This window comes from Arvicanthis niloticus, chromosome 18 (genome assembly GCF_011762505.2).
Source record: "Arvicanthis niloticus isolate mArvNil1 chromosome 18, mArvNil1.pat.X, whole genome shotgun sequence".
Taxonomy (NCBI): domain Eukaryota; kingdom Metazoa; phylum Chordata; class Mammalia; order Rodentia; family Muridae; genus Arvicanthis; species Arvicanthis niloticus.
Genome location: NC_047675.1, coordinates 16,021,227 through 16,041,121, shown reverse-complemented (window position 1 = coordinate 16,041,121; position 19,895 = coordinate 16,021,227). Strand labels below are relative to the sequence as shown.

General features: G+C 52.6%; 1 protein-coding gene across 2 annotated transcripts in view; it reads right to left on the bottom strand.

Moving 5' to 3' along the window:
• Window positions 1-225: 225 nt before the first annotated feature.
• Nkd1 (NKD inhibitor of Wnt signaling pathway 1) overlaps window positions 226-19,895 on the bottom strand; it is a 70,493-nt gene continuing 50,823 nt past the window's right edge. The window contains exons 4-10 of one of the 2 annotated variants that reach the window (XM_034522489.2): window positions 17,151-17,214; window positions 9,132-9,238; window positions 7,175-7,270; window positions 3,156-3,303; window positions 2,652-2,736; window positions 1,578-1,705; window positions 226-992 (exon numbers count right to left, since the gene is read on the bottom strand). In XM_034522489.2, coding sequence (XP_034378380.1) covers window positions 400-992; window positions 1,578-1,705; window positions 2,652-2,736; window positions 3,156-3,303; window positions 7,175-7,270; window positions 9,132-9,238; window positions 17,151-17,214 — 1,221 coding nt within the window. In that variant the 3' untranslated portion in view covers window positions 226-399. The remainder of the gene's footprint in view (window positions 993-1,577; window positions 1,706-2,651; window positions 2,737-3,155; window positions 3,304-7,174; window positions 7,271-9,131; window positions 9,239-17,150; window positions 17,215-19,895) is intronic. The other variant, XM_076915573.1, reaches the window with a different exon arrangement.

Here is a 19,895-nt window from a genome sequence, read left to right as displayed (position 1 = left end):
GTTGAACCAGAATAACACTGAGAGGTAGCAGCTGTTGTCCTCTGGACCTCTTGAGGGCCTCTGAAGCTGGGCCAGGCAAGGGTGCTCTCCTGGAAGAGCTGGAGAGGGGAGTTGGGCCGAGGGCTCCTGTGGTTTGGGAAGAGCTGTGTGGACCAGCTGGGGTGGCCCAAGGACCCTTCCAAACCCAGAGTCACTTCTTGGGTGAGTTATATGATCCCCACAACGTATAAATAAAAGTTTACTTCTGTGTTTCCATATGTCTTCTACATGAAGGCTGGCTAAATATTAGTGGAGTAACAATAATTATTAATAACAATAATCGCCATAATAACAATAATTAATAGAATAATAATGCCTTAGGGTGTGGGGCGGGTCCTTCCCGTGGCAGCCTGGTGGGGTCTAGGGCTGATAGAAGTGGTGATAATGGTGGTGATGTTCGTGGTGGTGATGGTGCTCGTGTCTCTGCACGGCCTGCCCAGCCTGGCTCTCGTACACCACCACAGCAGGCAGCTCCCTCACCTGCTCCCGCCCCATGACGGTGGAGCCTCCTGCAGCCAGTGGGGCCTGCAGGCCCCGGCAGCTTGCCTGGCTCTCCTTGGCTCGATGCTTGTGCTTCTTGTGGCCCAGGGGTGCCAGGGTGGGGAGGAGGGCTGGACCGGTGGCCAGGTGGGCAGAGGGGGACACAGTGTGGGTGGTGGGCACCAGTGGGGGCTTGCTTCTTGCACCTCTGGCCACGTGGCCCATACCCATGTTCTTGCCCTGGGCCTTGGGGGACCTCACAAAGTGCTTGCTCCCATCCTGAGTGCCCCGGAGCCGTTGCTGGAGCTCTGATGCCTTGGCAAATGGGGTGTCAAGGAGGTGGAAGGAGCCCGGGTCCACACCTTGGGGCCTCCGGTGTGGGATGTGGGCGGCTTCTGGCTCGTGGGAGCGAGAGCGAATGGGGTTGGAGATTCGAGGGGGCAGCTCTGACTTCTGGGCCACCGAAGGGGAGCCTAGGAACATATCCAACAGATACTTCATGAGCACCCACTGTGTGCACTGGGCTACCCTGGGTTACCAGGTACCTTCACCTCTATCTGAGCTACCAGCCCTCTCATGCATGCCCTCTGCAGCCCCGAAGAGAGAGAAACATTCCCATCTGCTGAGAGGTGAGGAGAGAGAAGGAAGGGACTAAAGGAGGCGGGCCAAGCATTCTAAGTGGATAAAGGGAAATGTAGGGTGAACTCAGAGAGGACTCAACAGTAAGAGGAAGCAGGACTGGAACAAAGGCAAGGGGCACAGAGGCTGGCAAGGGGCACCAGGGGTGCGGCTGCTGTGGGCCGGGCTGGGATGGCCTGGGCGGGGCTACTGCTTTTGCTAGATTGTTGGCTCTCTCTTTCTCTTGGATTTTGCCCAGCTCTGTGCAAGTAATACTTTGATTCTGAAAACGTGTTTAGTCTTTAGTTAGCGTTTAGCTCCTCCAAGAGGAGCCTCTGACCTGCCAAGTAAAAAGTTACATATCGCCCAAGTCCCCAGGGATCAGTGGCCACCACCTAGCACTGTGATTCCAGACTACACCCCACACAGCTGCCCCTTACCAGGTCCGAACTGAGATGTGTAGTTCTCTATTCCCGCCAGGTCTAGGTAGTGGTTTCTTCTCTCGATGTTCTCATCCACACAATGGTGGTAGCAGTCTGGCTGCTCCAGGTGGTTGTCACCCTGGAACCTTTGACAAAAGGAACATGTTGTAGGAAGGAGCAGACCCTGAAGTCTGCTGGGAAGCCATCAGGCCAAACAAACAAGCAGCTCCTCATTCCTCCTCTGTGACTTGGGAGAAGGGGGTCTGAGGCAGAAACCTCAGTCTGTGCCTTCATTTCCCCAATGCCCATCGTAACCTGCCTCACCACCACAAGGTCTGTTCAATGCACCCCAGCCCCGCCCACCTCCAGCCAGCCTGGAGCCTGCAATCCAGCCCACTGCCTGCCTAGCAGTGCCCTAGCATGGTCTGTCTTATCCATGTTCACAGGAAAGACTAGTCGTTCTCTGGCCATGTCTTCTCTGGTACAGATGTTGAAGATCCTCCCGCTTGCCTGCTGCCCTGATGCTGCTGTTAGGTGCTTTTCTTTAAACAGCCCCTTTTCCTCTGTTTATGCAGAAGTGACAACAGGAGAGATGACTGCAGCAGGACTGATGACTGCAGTCTATAAGCCCTTACAGTTCTGAGAGCAAGAAGCCTGCAAATGAAGGTTCCTCATCGCCCACTGAATGGCCAAGCCATTGTAAGAGATAGGAGACTTGAGATTCTGTCCACTGCTGTGAAGGCACACATTCCCCAGAAGAAATCCCAGTGTGTTAGACCCCCCAAGGTGCTACCCTAACCCCATCTATGGTGGATAATACATCAGGAACACCCAATACATGCTGAATCCAAACCACATGGAGAAAATCTAAAGAATTTTTATATGGAATACAGTGATGAGCTATATCTAGGGTTTTGTTTTGTCCTATGTTTTGTGCGTAAATTTAGAGTCTGATTTGTAAATCGGTGCTTTCTGAAATAAATTTCTGGCCCCTGTGGAGGACCCAGGATAGAACCTGCTACTCAAAGTCCTTCAGATGTATGTATCCAGCTGGTGCTCAATACATGCTCATAGGCATGAGGCATGTCGTACCTGAGCGGGGCTCGCTGCTTCTTCTCCCAGCCACGCAGCTCCTCGGTGGGTTTGGTGTCTGCTCGGGGCCTTGTGCTCTGCACATCTGAGTCCCAAAAGCCGAAGAGAAACTCGTCACTGCCTATTTCAGCTCTGCCAGGGCTCCCTGGCATTGTGTCCTCAAAAACCACTCAAAGTCGTTAACTACAGCTCTGCAGCAGGGTTGCCCAGCGAAGAACAAACTACCTGCCTGTCCCACTCACCTCTCCAGATTCATAAGCTGCCCTCCAAAGCCTGGCCTGCATCCTCTCCAGTCTCAACTCTATGCCTTTGCTTACACTGGGCCTTCCATCTGGGATTCCCTCCCTGCCCCCCACTCCCCCAGGCCAATTCCTTCAAGGGCCTGCTGAAGCCCTGCTGTACACCAAGCATCTGTCCATGGTACCTGGGTCTCTTCCTTCCCTCCCAGGCTGACTTGGGTCCTCCCCATCTTTCCCATATTGGGCGCCGTTGTGTCACTCTCACCTGTTTGGTTGAAAAGGACACTCCTCTTACTCTGGCTCCCATCAGGAGCCACGGTGAGCTTCACCCGCAGTGTCTTGCTTGATGTGGGGGAATGGTTCACAGAAGAGTCAACCACCTCATAGATGGTGTGCAGCAGGCTGGTAATGTCCTGTTTGGGAGGAAGCAGATACCCCATAGAACTTAGCCACAATGCCCTGCCACCAGCAACCTGAGAGCTCGTGACTGCTTCTGTGCTAAAGGCCCCAGATCCTTCAAAGAGGGCTGGAGGCAAGATGGTGGGCATGGGACAAAAGCCCCGGGAAGAAGGAATGAAGAACAGGAGGCAGAGGAGGGAAAGTTACAAACTCAGGGTTGTAAACCCCTGGACCGGAAACAGGGAGGCTGTGTGGAACCTTCCTGAATAGCCTCATCCAGGAAGGGGAAGAGTTTATAAACCAGCTCTCAACCTTCCTAGGTGAGAGGTCCCAGAGATGCTACATACCTGTGCTCTTAGAGGGAGAAATAAAAATATGATTGTGTCCTTACACTTGACTGGACTATGGCCTTCCTTGCCTGTTCCTCTGCAGGCATCTGCATGGATGCCATAACAGGACTCAGTAAGTGGTGGAGATGAGGAAGTGCTGGTGGTGATGGAGGAGGGCGTGCGTATGGGAACAGGTGCTGCTGTTCTGTGGCTCCTAGAGTCCACCTGCTCTCTCCCTGTGAGAAGGCACATCCACAGACAGGAAGGGAGCTCTCACCAGAACCATGTGGGCTGATGCCTCAGCCCTAAGCTCCAGACTCCAGGATGTGAGGAGGTCACTTTCTATTGTTGAAGCCACTCCGCCTTGGCAGTGTGAAGTAAGAGTCACTGAAGACAAACTAGTCTGTGAGAAACCTGACCAAGGATTTCTGGGCCTGTCACCTATTGAACTGGAATGGGGCGAGTCCAGCAATGTTCCATGAAGAGTCTCAGAGACTTCTGACTGGAGTAGGGGGCACTGCCACCCCTTACTAGGACTTCTGTGCTCTGGGTGTCTCTCTGTGGTCAGCTGTCTGAGGGGCAGCCACTTCCTTTAAAAAACACTATCCCTAAGGCACACTCACAGTCATCTTGGCCAGCAATTCTTCATAAATTCTGACATGCTTGGCCCCTCCTCTACCTTCCCTCAGCTGAGGCAGAGGTGACCCCAGCTATGCCATAGCCAGGCAGGTGTATGATGGCTAAAAAACCTGTAGTGTCTATGCCGGGGGATAGGTACCCGTGAAACATGGTGAACATTTCACTAGGCTGACTCTACAGAATGAGGCCACTCAGGTACCCAGAAAGCCAGTCTTCTGAGAAATATCCCAAACCATCAATGCTGACAACTAATTTAGGTTTTAGCAAAAGCCTCTGAAAGACCAGACAGGAAGACGTGGCGACAGATTGTGGAGGGCAGCAGTTTGAGACCCAGCCTCTAGCCGCTCACTTCTGCTCCCTCAGCGGGCTCGGGTCCTCCTGGTGAGACCACACAGGACTCCTTTTCTCCCTGTCTTTCCCATGGCTCCCTGCAGAACTATACCACCCATTCTCAGAACTGCACCTTCTTCAGGAGATGATGGTGACATCATCATGATGGAGGTGATAAACAAGAAACCCGAAGGTCACTGCCAATATTCTTCCAGTGTTGGATGGCTCAGAAGCTGAAGAAGCAGCTTTGCCGCCATCTTAAAAACCAGGGTCTGGCACAGAAACGGGGGGCTGCTACAGTTTGTTTCTAAACTGATGTAATAAAGATGTGGTCTTGGGGTGGCCTATTGGGAGCTGGCGGAGCTTTTAGGGAATACACTTTTAAAGGCCATTGTGGTGGGCCTTTAGGTCCCTGGAGGCATGTTCCCAAAGGGGACTGTGGGACCTGGTCTTCTCTTCTTTCTGGACCATTTCCAGGTCCTGAGGTGAGCAATTTTGCTTTGTCATGTGCACCTGCCAGATTATGCTGACTTGCCACGGCCCCAAACAACAGAACCGACTGATCATGAACTGGAGTAAGCCTGTTTTCTCTGTAGGTTGAGTAGCTCAGTATTTACTACAGTGACAGGAAGCTGACATAGGTGATCGCAACTGCTTCCTATGTGGCTGAGAGCCCAGGTTCTCAAATTCAGACCTGGAGGATGAGCCCAGACACGGGCTCCAGGCAGCAGATGCAGTAAGGTAGGAACCTGTTTGCCTGAGCACACCAAAATATGTATACTCACACTACAAGGAAGAGAGGGAGAGGTAGGTACAGCAAGTTAAAAGAGGACTTTTGTGGATAGAGATGAGGTGATCCACCAGGCAGGGTCCTTAACTAGCATCTCAGTTCTTCAGAAAGAAAACACAATGCAAAAGTTTGCTTCAGGCCACACTGACCCACCTCCGTGGACAGCCTGCCTTCCCTGTGGCTCCTGCCTCTCACCACTAAAGACACAAGGGGCAAAACAGAAATGAGTGTCTGTTCATGTCTCTGCTTTCAAGGACTTTGCAGCAGGGGATACACACAGAGACCCCTAAGCATCCCTAAATTAAGAAGCAAGGAAGAGGGCGGCCACCAAGGGCTGGCCATCTTCATCGTGGCACGTGTAACAAAGATGCCACAGATAGCCCCATATGTGCTGTGACATTCAGGCTGGCTGGCTGGGAAGCTGATGAGACTTGGCTCTGGGCCGTGTATGGAAATTCTGAATGGGAGGGAATCCTGAGAGGGAGGGGTCCAGGCTAGAGCTGACAGTTCCATGAAGAGTCTACACAGTAAGAAGAGACTGGAGACGGAACATCCATGTTCTGGTCCTGCACATACGGAGCCTCGGGATTCAGTTATACTTCAGCATACTGGAAGTAAGCCTCCCAGAACTGAAATTCAGAGACGCATGAGCCAACTCATTGCTCTTGTTACCTACGACAGGATGAACTACGATTCTACCACAGGTTCTTCCTCCCACTGGTTTCTCATGTCCCCCAAGTTACAGCCTGGGACAGAGGCATGCTTTGTAAGTCAGCTCTCCCTCCAAGTACTTAAAGGTGACTTCCTATCTATGCTGTGGAAAAGCTGATACCTCTCCCAACCTGGATGGTATAAGGAGATCTGGAGGCCAAGCATTAGTACCTCTGGAGTCACTGGCAGGCCCACATGCTGGGCCACAAGAGGACACAAAGCCCCCCACCTGGTCTTCTAGTTCCACGCAGATGGCAAACACCATCTCTAACAGGCCTCAGCCCACGATGCAGAGGGAAGGAGCTGAGCCTGATTTCTGGCACCTGGAATGGAATCTGGGTCTTCTTGCAGGGCCTTAAAGACCCACTCTATCTATTCTGCAAAGGGGCCACAGGCCAGGCTCCTTCAGTTACTAACTAGGGATCAGCTGTGCAGGCACCCTTCCAGGACAGCATGTCACCTGGCTAAGGTCAGCTTAGCATGGGCTGCCCCTCTAAGAAGCTGCTTCCAGCTCCGCTGCTCCTTCTGTTCCACTGCTGTTTTCTGCCTCATCGGGTTGTCAGAGCAACACATGGAGAACTGACGCTCTCCTCCCTGCTGGCATGCTCAGCCTGGTGCTCAATTTGCAGAGGGGCAGAGGCATGGAGAGGGGCGGAGGCATGGAGAGGGGCAGAGGCTCTTGGGATGGGTTGTAGGAGGACTCTGAATGGGGAGAGGGGCCTGGGCCCAGCCACAGCCACTGTTTGCTCCTGTTCTGTGTGGTCTTGGGGACTCACTAAGGCAGTCAAGGGTGGCTTCTAGAGCTTAGGGGTGGCATGGGGGAATGAAGCAGGGAGAGAACGTTGGAACCTGGAGTTCCTCTCTGGGAAGGCCTTGGACTTTGCCACCGGCCACCGTCTCCTACCTCTCCCCAGAGGGGTACCCCAGTGCCAGACTATGTGAGATGCCAGGACTCTCCCAACATCCTTTCACCACAAGTCTTTCCCTAGCCCTGCCCCCACCAGGCAGGGAGGAGGGGGACAGCAGATTCAGGCTAAGTCCAAGCCCTGTGCCTGAGGGCTGCCACCAAGCAGGAAGCACACTTACCTCACGGGTGACTTTGCCATTGTTGTCGAAGTCATACAGAGTAAAAGTCCACTCTTGCCGGCTGTCTTCTTCCACAGAAACATCACACTGCAGTTCCTGGACAGATATATATGTGGCTTTTTAACTATCAACTAGAGCATCACCGTGGGCCCAATGGTAAGGCCATGGGCTCCCCTGGCTGTCCCCTGACCCTGATAAAGGGAGGACAGTGACTAAGACGTGATCAGCTAGGGAAAGATGCCAGAGCCTGGGCATGGCATACAGGTCCCAGGGTACCAGTAATCTCTAATATTCAAAAGACAAAGGAGACACGTGGACTCAGACAGGAAACTGGCCTCATGAGGCAAGCTTCAACTGAGGGTGAGAAGCTTTTGGAAGGCAACAGGGACCAATGACTTGGGACAGCAGGCAAGATCTCAGGACAGGCAACTGAACTGGGCAGCAGCAGGCAGGACATGAAGAGGTGAAACTCCAGAGTCTGCCCAGACTCCTCCTGGGATGTGTTTCTGATGCTTCATTTTCCACTCATATAAGTGACAGAAAATGATCATATCTATCCTCTGTCCTATAAAGTTGTCAGAATAATTAAGTCCTTTGCCATATGGCTCCTCATCGGCTCAGAGCTCCCAGGTTCCCTGAAGTTATAGGGACAGTCCCCAAACTCCCACCTCAAGTATCCTGCTTCTCTGCCAAGGGCAGCCCTAACAGGGCTAGGCATCAAGGACTCAGAGGTGACCTGGACAAGGAAATGACACCCATGCCCCAGCTCACAGAGCATGGAGACAGGCCTGACCACCACGAGGGAAGATAGCTGCTGACTGCAGTGTGCGTGGCAGACAAGGTGTCCCTGCTTGCAGCTGCTGCAGCCTGAAGCTGGCTCCCTCTCGTTCTCAGGTGGACCATGCTGAGTTCAAAGCCAGCCTTCCCCCATCTATGACATGCTAATCTGACACCTGCCAAGTGCCCACCCCTCCTGAGAAGTATTTGATGTGATACAACACATCACACATCACACATCACACATCACACATCACACACACACACACACACACACCTGCACATATACATCACACACACTGTGTTGGCTAGCTATGTCACTTGTCTGTTTTTAACCACACTGCTCAAAACTCAAGGGCAGGAACCAGGAACCAGGAACCATACTCATTTTATTGCTGTTCTCCTGGCAAGCAACAGGGCTCCATTTACTGAGCAAGGCAACCCAGTAAATACTGTAGAATGGGAGTACCAAATGGTCCCGGAGCCCCCAGCAGATGCCCACAGTCCAGGGAAGGCTGAAATGTGAATGGACTTGGACTGAATTCACGGCTTTGTGCCAACAGCAGAGCTGTGCCCTACCGTGGTCTCCGAAAGGGAGGGACAGGGAAGACATGAAGCAGTGAGCGTGAGGGGTACCAGCATCCTCCACTCCACTAGACCTCACTCTGAGCCCTCACCCTGTGCCTGGTGCCTGGGCTCCACTGCCAGGGTCTGATACGAGCAAGAGGATGAGCTATATGCTCTGGGAGGGCCCAGCCCTTGTGTTGACCATGTGGTTTGGAAATGGAAGCCTAGAGAGAACTGGGGGCCCACTCAGGGCTCCTGCCTTAGCTTCTTACACATCATAGGAGACCCCCATAGGTCCCAAGTCAGCCTTTGGGGGTAAAAGGGAAGACTTAGGGACTCTGAAGATCCTATGAGAAGGTAACAAGTCCAAGGATGACAGCCCTATCTCCCTATGTGCACTCACACCTTGTTGTAGCGTCCTGGTGGTGTGTACTGGCCACCACTCATGTGGAGAGGCCATGGGTGAAGTGTCATGGCCCAGGGGCAGCAGAAAGGATCTCTCCCAGAAGCAATTATCCACATAAGAGGTGACAGCTCCTCCCATTCAGATGGGCCTCAGTTTCCCCCTTCTAGAGCACCACTATAAAGTCACAGCCCTCAGAAGGAAACTCACTTCAAACTTGAGCTGCTTCTTGGAGGCCTGGCTGGGTTCACTTAGTTTCTCCATTCTCTTCTCATCTCCGCTGCCCAGGCTGTCGGTCTTCTCAGGCGGTAGGGCCACTGCAGGGAGGCACAGGGAGAGATGAGCAAGTTGGGATCAGGTGGCTGTGCTGTGTCCTCAGGCCAGAAGCACCGGGCCCTCCTGCCCTGCCTATTGGCCCGGCTTCACATCCTTCCATTCTTTGGCCCTGGTGATGCCACAGGCTGTCCCAAGAAAGCCTTTGTGGTACAGTCACACCAGTTACTCAGGTTTCTCTGTAGCCTCTCAGACTCCTACTCAGCCCCAGCTTTACAGGCTGGATAAGCAGCCTATAGGCAGATTCGGTACCTTGTAGAGACAACCAGCCACTCAGCAAGGTAGGGCACGGAGAATAGGGTCCAGGGACCACAGCCTTCTGTATTCACTGCCTCCTATACTGACTGACACTGTGGCACCTCCAAAGATGCAGATGCACTTAGAGGGAAGAGTGGAGGGAGGACTGAATTAAGAGTTTGAGGATGGGTTTATGTGCATATGCTGAAGGACATTGGCCTCTTCAGGGATTGCACTCACCCTGACCCTTGCCCTTGGCTTCCGCTCACCTGAAGTTCTCCCCTCTGCCAAAGGACATGGTCTTCTGAGTGCCTGCCCTTCAGGAGCACAGTAGATACATGACGTGTGTGGCCTACTGGTGCCATCTTTCCTGTGTCTAAAAGGGGCCAGCCTGGTAGACCCATCATCCTAGTCCCAAGACCCAGGCAATAGGTTCCACCATGTACAGAATGTCCCAGAGGAGTCCTTTGGCCCTTTCTGTGTGACACAAAGAAGCTCCACTCTACTTTTCTATAAGACTTTCCCATCCCTCCCCTCCTCAAATGCCCCATACAGTGACTTTGCTGTTCTATTGTAGGGAAACAGAGTAGAGCCCCTGACCTAAGGGTTGGGATGCCTGGAGGACTGTGAGGGGACCTGAGATGGCTCAACCAGACTGAGAGTTCCAACTGCACTTTCTCGGGATGTCAGGATCCTGGTGAGATGAGGCAGAGCCAGGACAGTGGGGCTCTGTCCCCACCTCACTAATCCCACATACCCCAGTGTTGTAGTGAGCACCCATAGATGCTACCATGAGTCCAGAGAGGACACAAGGTATGGCTTTGCCATTCAGGCCCTGAGAAGAGGTAGCCTTCCTGCCACTCCTTGAACCAGAGAGCTCTGCTGAGGCCCTGGCTTTAGTTGTCACCAGTAGGTCCAGCAGACACAGCTGGACTGCACAGGCACATCATGAGAGAGAGTGGCACTTGGTCTTCCTACTTTTCCAACCCAGGCAGCTTTAGAGTCTGTATAGTGGCAGAGAGGCAGTCTCACCCTCACAGGGATAGTGGGTCTCAGTAGATAGCATCCTAAAGTGAGTTCCAGGACAGAGCTGTAAGGAGCCGGTGGTCAGATCCTATGGTAGGTACTTAGCAAGTGCTCAATGAGTGCTGACTGTCCCCCAGTCCCAGCTGGTAGCTCAGGTGTGAGCAATCTCCCTTGCCTCAATCTCCCTCTCTGTAGGAACTATAGAGACATCACAGCCTGCAGACTCCTCCCCTCCCCCTCCCAGAGAGAAAAGAGGAAGCAGAAAGCAAAACAAAGCCTAGTTCCATCTTCAAAGCCACTGCCTGGCTCTGCAGAGGTCCTGCTGATGCGAGCTGGCCAGGCTTATCGAAACCCGACTTCAAGTTCAAAGGGAAGTTATCAGACAAGCACCTCCAGGTTCAATGTTGCCTTTCATGTTCCACTTGATAAGCCCAAAGACAAGGAACCGCTGTTCCATTCTCTCCTCTGGAGCACTCTTGCTGCCATGCTAGAGAGTGCGTCTTCCTTCAAATCCTCCCCCGCCCCTTCCTTTCTCCTCACCTGAGGTGGAAAGCACCCCCTTCTATCCTTGTGTTTCCTCTCTAGAGAACTGAGTGGCTTAGACTGTCCTCTCTCCCCCAGCTGGTCCATCATGATGTCCTAGCTTATCAAGCCTCCAGGATACCCCTGGGTGGCCATGGTAGTGAATATTCAGAGCATCCCAGCCTGGACAGGTCAGAAATACACAGTAGGCCTGGGAGACATGCTGCCAGGGTAAGACTCCTTGACACCCTGTGCCTTACCAAAGAAGACCTTTCACCCCTATTGTTCCCTGACCAAGTGCAGGGAGAGGTGGCAGAGGAGCCACAGAAAGCCATGTAGGCACAGGGTCGGAGGCAGGACTAGGATTCTGGCAGCCGGCATGGGATTTGCAGATGACCTCTTGAAACCAAACCAAGGCAAATGGTATTGTAGTCTGGCAGCTGAGCAGAACATCTCCACCTGGTTATGGTCACTGGCATCAGGAGCAGGCAGCAGGCCCCCCAATTCATATACCCAGGGATCAGAAGGATACACACTGCCAAGGAGGACTCTGGTGGCCAAGTCTTCACTCTGCCTCTTGTCCATGCTTAACCAGCTGCCAGTCTGAGACATCTCTCAAAGGCACTTGGCGCATACTCCAGCTGCCAGGGAGAACCACAGCACGGCACATTGCCAGGGTGGCGGGAGAAAAGGAAGCACAAAAAAAGGGAGCTGGGGAAAGAGTGTGGTAAGATGTTCTAATGCCCAAGAAGCATGTTTGGGTGATAAAGAATGGGATGCCGAGTAGGCCTTGTGAGCCACTGGGCCTGCAGCCTGGCCTTCCAAGTGAAGCTTAAAGAGACATATCACACATACTAGTCCCTGGCTGCTTCTGCTGCACACAGGAGACCTGAATCAAGTCATCACAGCTAGGAACTGTCTGGCCCTTCGTGTATTGCTTAAGTGAAGGCAGCCCTCCATTCCTTCCCAGGTATATGCTTGCTCAATAGGGCACAGCCCAGAAGTTACCTGTGACTTACTGTCCGGCTAACTGGGACCTGGTATAGTGCCCAACCTGCTTAACCATCCATAGTGGTCACAGAAGGGAGAAAATGTCATTTCTACGTTCTTAAAATAGCTTCTTAGCCCAGAAGACTGAGTGAGGGGCTATGTTGTGGGGCTCCTTCTCTTTGGAAGCCACTCTCTGTCCTCTCGCACTGAGGCCATGGCCACCGGAGCCGGCTGGCTGATTTAGCAGAAGATTCTCTATAAGCATCAGCTCCAGCCTGGCTGCACTCCACCCCGCAGCCACTGCCAGATTAAATGCATTACTTGACCATCTTCACCCGGCTCCCTTTGAAGTTCCCTTCTCAAGCTTCAAAATACCTTTTGGAGGGAGATCAGACAGCATTAAACAGAATTACTAATTAATTAAGCAAAGTTAAATTTTAAACACTGTTTGTTGTGTTAGCCAAAAGCCTGAACAGAACAGACTTCTTTCCTCCGCTGAGATCAAAGACAGTCTCTTTCCCTCTCCCCTCCCCCAGTTTAAAAAAGGGAAGGAGGAGGAGGAGGAGGAGGAAGAAAAAGGGAAGAGACTTGGGAACCAGGGAAAGGTGGCAGCTGGGATCAGAGCCTGGACTCCCAAACCATCTCCAGGGCCAATAGGAGGCCCCTCTGGGATCACGTGCTAGGAGAGGTCCCCATCACTTTCTGGGGACTGTTTACCCTGGCAAACAGCAGTGACCTAGAGAGTAGCCTGGCACAGCCCACCCAGCCTGAGCGCTGACAGCTGGTGCCACCCAACAGCAGGGGAAGAAGAGGCTTGGAAGCCAAGTGGGCCCTCCTTGTGCGGCAGCTCCATCCTAAGCTGCATGGGTGCATGCTCACCTAGGGCTCTCGCCCTGTGGCTAGGGTCACTTGGGGTCATCTAAAGTTGCTGGGGGAGAGGCTTTGAGAAGCACACTGCTCAGTTCTAGAAGTGTCACGCACGTGGCTCCAGAGATATGTGTAGCAGATTACTTCTGGCATTTCTCGGCAGATGACAAGCAGGTGTGGAAGGAGGAGTACCGAGCTGTGTCTCTTAATTGGTACAAAAGCATCTGTGCATACTGGCAAGGCATGGTCTACCTCCATTCAATCTGGCAACTCATTCTGTACAGTCCCAGATGGGGCCCTCTGATGACCTCACAGACAGAGCTCTAACTTTCTGGAGGCTGGTCCTTGCTAGCTGCTGCCCCTATACTGCCATGGCGGCTGGCACATCTATTCATCTATACAGAGGAGGGTTTTCATAAGCATGATCCCAGCTGTGCCATGTCCTACACACAAGTGTAGACAAGCTAAGACAGACAGATGCTGTTAATCCTGGCTTGAGCAACTTGGGGACCTAGTGTAGAAGGAAACAGTTGAAATACGGGGTAAAAATTCAAATTCAGGTGACAGCAGCCAATGCTAGCTTATTTTAACACAACCCACAAGAGCCTAGTTAACAGCGTGCTTGGGTAAAAGTAAGAAGTTGAAAACCAGGTTATGACCAAGGCAAGATCCAGGCAAAGTGCAGAAATGACCATCAAGAGTGTGACACATATCTTTTCTACCTGGATAGGCAACACATTTTCAAGCAGATGCGACAGAAGACTGGGTACAAGCTGGGGTTTCCGTGCTGAAGTTTGGACACACACCCTAACATGCTTCTGATCCCTGCAACTGTCCACACAGAGATATCTGTGACAAATATTCTGGTCTGAGGGTGGCTTGCCAGGATGTTTCTGGGCCTCCGAGCCTCCAGCAAGCAGCTGTCAGGGGGAATGCAGATGGATTTTAATATTAGCCTATGCCAAAAATAATTAGGAGGGTAAATCTGCGGCCTCGAGGAGAAAGATCGTGTGTGCATTCCAGGCCAAATGGTTTCTTGCATGATTGGCACAGGCCTCAGGAGGGAAAGGCTCCAGAGATACACAGATGTGCCAGGCTGGCACTGCCGGTCAAGTTGGCAGGTACACATGTTGTCTCATTAAGTTCTTACTAACACAGTGTCTAAGCATCACCATTTGCATTTCACAACATTGAACATTGGGAATGACGCTTAAGAAGCAAAATTGAAGGCTGGGCAAGGCTGCACACTCGTGTCATGCCAGCGCTTGGGAGGCTATGGCAGGACTGTGAACTTCAGACCTCCCCCCCAACCTCACCAGGCTATGATCCCAAGACTCTGTATTTAAAAAGAAAAAAGAAAAAGAAAAGAGAGAAAGAAAGAAAGAAAAAGGATGTATTTTTCACAGCCTCTCCCTATCCCTACCATTACACTATAGTCAGATCTCACAAGCCTGGAGTTTTCCTGGTTTTAAAAGTGAGAGCAGAATTTCTGCATAGAATTTCCCATGGCCCAGAAGCCATGCCTTGCTTGAGACAGCAATGCACATTCTGCATTCATAGGGCGGAGAGCTTAGGGGTGGAGTTTTGTGTCATTGCTCAAATTTAGATGAGAGGGAAGTTGGGCCAAGTGATCCTCCCTGACAGAAAAAAGCCAGGGGTGTCACCATTGTACCCTTTCATGGGTAGATGTTCCTGATGCTCCCCAAAATCCCACCTCAGACTTTCAGGGTCAGAAGACAGAAAGAGATGGAGATGGAGAGGGTGAGGGAATGAGGGCACATGTGTGCGTGCGTGCGTGCATGCATGCATGCGCATCTGCTTGTACAGTGTGGCCAGCTATGTTCCTAGGTCCAGCCAGGCCTTTTTAGGCAATCCTATCCGGGAATTATCAGTTTCAAGAGCCTCAAGTTCAAGCAAGTTTGGTTGAACATCCGAAAGAGCCCAGAGCCCTGGATTAAGGAGCGTCTGCTGTGAGCCTCGGCTTTTCAGGGAACCATTAAGACCTCCCAGCAGCAGTGATCTGGCCAGCAGAGTCCCCAAGCATTCCCAGCTCGCCTCCAAACGTGCATGCTGCCCTCCCACATGCCGCTGCATCCCAGATTCTGCTTTAGAGACACTTGTGACTGAGAGGGAAAGGAGGCAAAGAGGAATCAAGGAAAAGAGACAACCGTCTACAAATAGTGTCTGGTCCTCACGCTCTGGGGCCTGAAGAGAACCAAGGGACATTGTGAGGGAAGGCAGGGACCCTGGACAAAGAGAGAGCAGTAAGAGCCGGCTATGGTGCATCCATTCTGCCCCATCCTTCCCCCATGTGAAAGGCCATGAAGGAGACTAGCTTTCCAACCTGACCACCGGAGATACAGCTGAACCTCCCTGGTGTAGCACAGCCACAACCTCCACTGTCTATGCTACACTTCCATGGAGAGCAGATGGGAAGACACCAAGTCAAGTTCACTCAGCGGAAATGGCTTTGAGGTGCTGGGGACTGAGGTGTGACTGCTGAGCTTGCCGGGGAGGTCCAGCAGGGAGAGGAGCCAGGGCAGCTGCCTGCTGCTCCTCAGAGACCTCCTCAGACTTCAGGCACTGCCAGCTAGCCTTGCTAGTGGACTTGCCCTAGAGGAGTGAGTGGAACTGGCTGAAGCCATTTCTTGAGAATCCCTTGTCCTCCCACTCAAGTCCACTGTCCCTTAACTGCAGTCCCCAACAGCTGGGTAGCTCGGCTTCTCCACTTGGTCAGCAGGTTTTCAACTTGGCACCCCCAACCAAATGTCCTGCACCCAGAGTTTCTTCCCTTTTCTCAGGCATGTCTTTCTCTTTAGCCAGATACCAAGCTCCTGAGGGTTCTGTTTGCAAGGCCTGGAGGGGACCTGGCCCAATGAGAGGGGTCATATACTTCGGAAGCCTTGACAGCCTCACTAGGTGGGAAAGAAGCAATGGCCCGCTGGGTTCTACAAAACTAGGTTTCTGCAGCAAATGCCAAGTGGGCGCTGGGGTCCCTGAGACAGAAGTGAGCCAGGAGGCTGGGTTGGGTAGGGGAACTCTGGGGATGGGGGACACTCATCCTAAGTCAGGGGAGCCCATGATGGACAGAGTTCCCTTGGATGCCACATGGCCCTGCCCGCCATGCCAGTTCCGACTTGCACTCAGGGCACAAGCCTTAGAAGTGAGTAAGAGGCTGGCCCTCCCGTCCTTAGCTGCTGCTGGATCCCCAGAAGGAGGGTCCCTCTCCTTTCTACACCCTGCCACACAGGCCTGCGGTCAGCTTGGAACCTCTGATGTTTACTTTGTTCTTTCCCAAGTTCAAAAGGAGCTCACAGCCCTGCACACCAAGCCAGCCTTAATCTCCTGCTTCGCTCCCAGCTGGCCAGTTAAGGCGGCTAAGACTCGGGATTAGGGGCAGCTTTACAGAACAACCCAGGAGCCAAAGCCCTCCTCTCCTGGGATGGCCAGAGACTCCTTTTCATCTTCACGCCTCACAAGGCCCCTTCCCTCCCTTAAGCAGCTCTCTAGCAGCCAAGAGGCAATGGTCTTGGCCAACAGAAAGACAAAGATGACATTCAGGGACCAGTTTTCTCCCCTGGCTAGGAGCATAGAGGGATGCCACAGCCTAGGTCCAGCAGGTGCATGGCCAGGCCCTTAGCAGCATGTCATATACAGCCATAACCCTGAGCTATTGTGGGTGGGCTCGGGCCATGGCACCAGGAATGGCAGGAGAGCCCCAGGTAGGCACTGGATCCAGGGTCCTTCCAAGGGCCTCAAAGAACAAACATGGTTCTTTGCTCTCCTGGGATGCTCAATGTTGGTGAAGCTCTCCTCCCATTGTGAGCAATGGGCAGATGGAGCCCTCTCTATTACTGGCCACAGTCATGGGAAGTCAGCTGAGCCACGTGGGCAGCTGCAAAGCATCCATGCATGAGGGCACAGGCACTGCCGGAAACAAACCAGTAGGGGACAGGTTGGGTTCCATGCCACTGGCCCTAGCTCTACAGCATGGCGTTTCTGTTGGAGAAAGGACAGTTCTTGCATAAGGGACCAGAGGAGAAAGGCCAGAGGCCAGTGGGAGACACTCACTCACTATCACTGACACACCATAGAGGGTTAGCCCTGTGGTGGCCTGCTTGAAGTCTGAGCACAGGGTGTGGATGTAACCCTGAGTGCTGAGAAGGGTTTCGCATTCCCTGACTGGACATTATGGGTTCTATGGGCCTTTCCTCCACCTTAGTGCCAGAGGCAGAGCTACTGAAACCCACATACCTTCTAGGGGGAAGTTGTCCTCGTCCTCCTCACCGAGGGCCTCTCTAGTGTCACCCACGAGTTCCTGGGGAAGACAGAGCAGCAGGTTACAAGACAGCAGGGGCCCAGTAGGAATCTACCTGGCTAGACTGGACAGGTGACAGTGAGGACATAGGACCAAGCAGATGAGATGGGACCTACTCATAGTGCAAGTGTCTTCTCAGTGCACAGCACCCTGGGAAAAACTGCCCAGGACCTGCATCTCCTAGAGGCCAAGTCCATGCCCACATTGGAAAGCCAGGTGAGATTAGAGTCCCTTGTCCCTCCTGTCCAGCCAACTTCACAGCCACAGACTCAGCAAGGCTCCAAAGACAGAGCTCAGTCTAGATTCTTCCTCCAAACTAGGTGGGACGCTCTGTGCTCTCCTCTCTGACGAGCCGTATTACCCTCAAGGCTAAACAGCCAATGCCTTGGGCCTGCATATGCCGTGGCTCCAGTGACAGTCACTAGGGCCTCCGTAGCTTGTCCACGTCCCATCTTCCCAGACGTTAATCTGATCTTGGCACATGCCTGGCCTGTCCCCTTGATGAGCTGGTGATTTTGGAACCAGCATGGCAGGGATCCTTCCTAGCAGCCTTGTCAAGTGGCCATTCAGACACTGTCATATTGGCAAAGGGAATTTTGCTGCCCTAGAGGCTAGGAAAGGTCTCGGGTGTCAAGCGACTAACGTTCTACCTATCCCGACTCACCCCAGCAGACTAGAGAGACAGAAAGAATCAGACTGTAGCTTACAAAATGACTATTTTTTGGTACTCTGCCAGGAATCTTCAAACCTAAGATTATTTAGATAAGGCCTTAAAAAGTAAGACCTTTAATGTAAGACTTCCCCGGGCCCTCACTCTAGCCAGCACCACATGATCTCCAATGCTGCATACTGCAGTGTGGGGCTCACATCCCAAGGACCACATTGCCAGCATGAGGAAACTGAAGCTCAGGGATGGGCACGCCATATTCCATCTCCCTAATGTGGTTGGTGTGACAACGCTTCTAACTCCCGGCAAATGGTAAGTGCTAAAAGAGCCCAAACGCAGCAGCTGCTACCAAAGCCTCATTGTGACAACAAAACCCTTTGGTTTGGCAAAGCTTTCACAGAATACAAACCACCCAAACTCTGCACTTCAGATGCTTAAAGAACATCCAGGCTTTCCCTGACAAGGCACAGAAAGGGATGCTGCATATAGTGGGTTGCTCAGTGGTTAGAGCCACGGAGTGGCTTCCAGCCTCGACTTTCGTTTAGGAGACACACAGCTCTCTGTTTGTATGGTACTCTCTAGATCATTCTAGGTGGTTGAAACACGGCTGTTCCTGCCCTGGTGTTCTATTTACTAAAACCCAGGTGACTTTCTTCACGCCCCTTCTTGTCAATTATCATAATCACTGAACACTTCCCAGGCTTGTAACCTGGCTGTTTGTGTTAACAGGACCAGCGTTGACAGAGAATCTGCAGACAGTGACAGGAAAGGGACACACACAGGTGGCATCATCAGATGGCGGGGATGCCCCAGCAGCCAATTAAAGTCCAACTTTCATGCCACAGAGACTGCTGCCACCTCTTCAGTCCCAAACTGCTGGCAGGCAGTGCTTGTGACAGGAGCAGGCGGCAGGTTTTAAGGGGACAAAGGCCCTTCATGCTGGGTCCTCTAGGGGAGAGTGGGCTCAGCGCTGACCTCAGTAGCCCTGATAGCGCCATAGCAAGGATGCTGACAGTGATGAGCCTTTGAGGTCCTGTGACTTTCTACTGGTGTTACTGCCGTATCACCCCAACAGAGCAGCCAAGGAAGCCATGTGATGCTGCACACCCACCAGCACGACTGTGAATGACAGATCCAGCAAACCCACAGAGGACTGAGCTCACGCAAAGTATATGCCCCTTAACACACTCTGGTGCTTCCCTGGGACACTCCAGGGTCTTCGTATAGAGTGTCCATGGTCTCTACACCCAGGGAAATGTGGCATCGTGAACCAACCCAGGGTTATGCCCTGGCTTCTGGGCTCTCCCAGCATTTGGACTGTGGTGGACTTATCTGTACAATGGCCCCCAGTATAAACCACATTATGGTAAGACAGCTAACACTGGACACTCCCTGAACAGCAGGCAGCGGGAACGTGTGTTAAATAACCTCATCTGGCCATCACAATAGTCCTGCTCTGTCCGTCTCTCAAGAAATGAATCATTTTCAAATATCACAGTGCATGTGTGAGCACCATCGACAGGTGCGTGGCGATGGGAGAGCAAACAAGGATGCTGACAGCAGCACTTGTGCCACACGTCCAACATGTGCAAGGCCCCGGGATCTCACTCACAGCACAGCAAAAAGGGAAGAAATTGGATGGGGAGGAGAGAGGAGAGGAACGGAGCTCTCTACTATAAGTCTGAGACTAGCCTGGGCTACACCTTATCTCAAAACACACGCAAAAACAAACAGATGCATGACGCAGGACCTGGCTATCAGCTTTGGTGGGTTAGAGGCCAAGTGCTCCAATCTACCCAGTGGGGCTCAGAACAGCACAACTCCTTGCTCCCTGTGGTATGGACTTGGTCCAGGCTCCAGCCTGGCCATAAGCCCAGTCCACACAGCCACAGACCTGAAGCATCCTCCTGCAGGAACGCAGGAGCTGCTGGAACTGGGCCCTCGGACTCATCACTGTAAGGAGCCCCAAGAGGGCTGCAGCACAGGGTATGGAAGTAGGATCAGGAGGGCACAA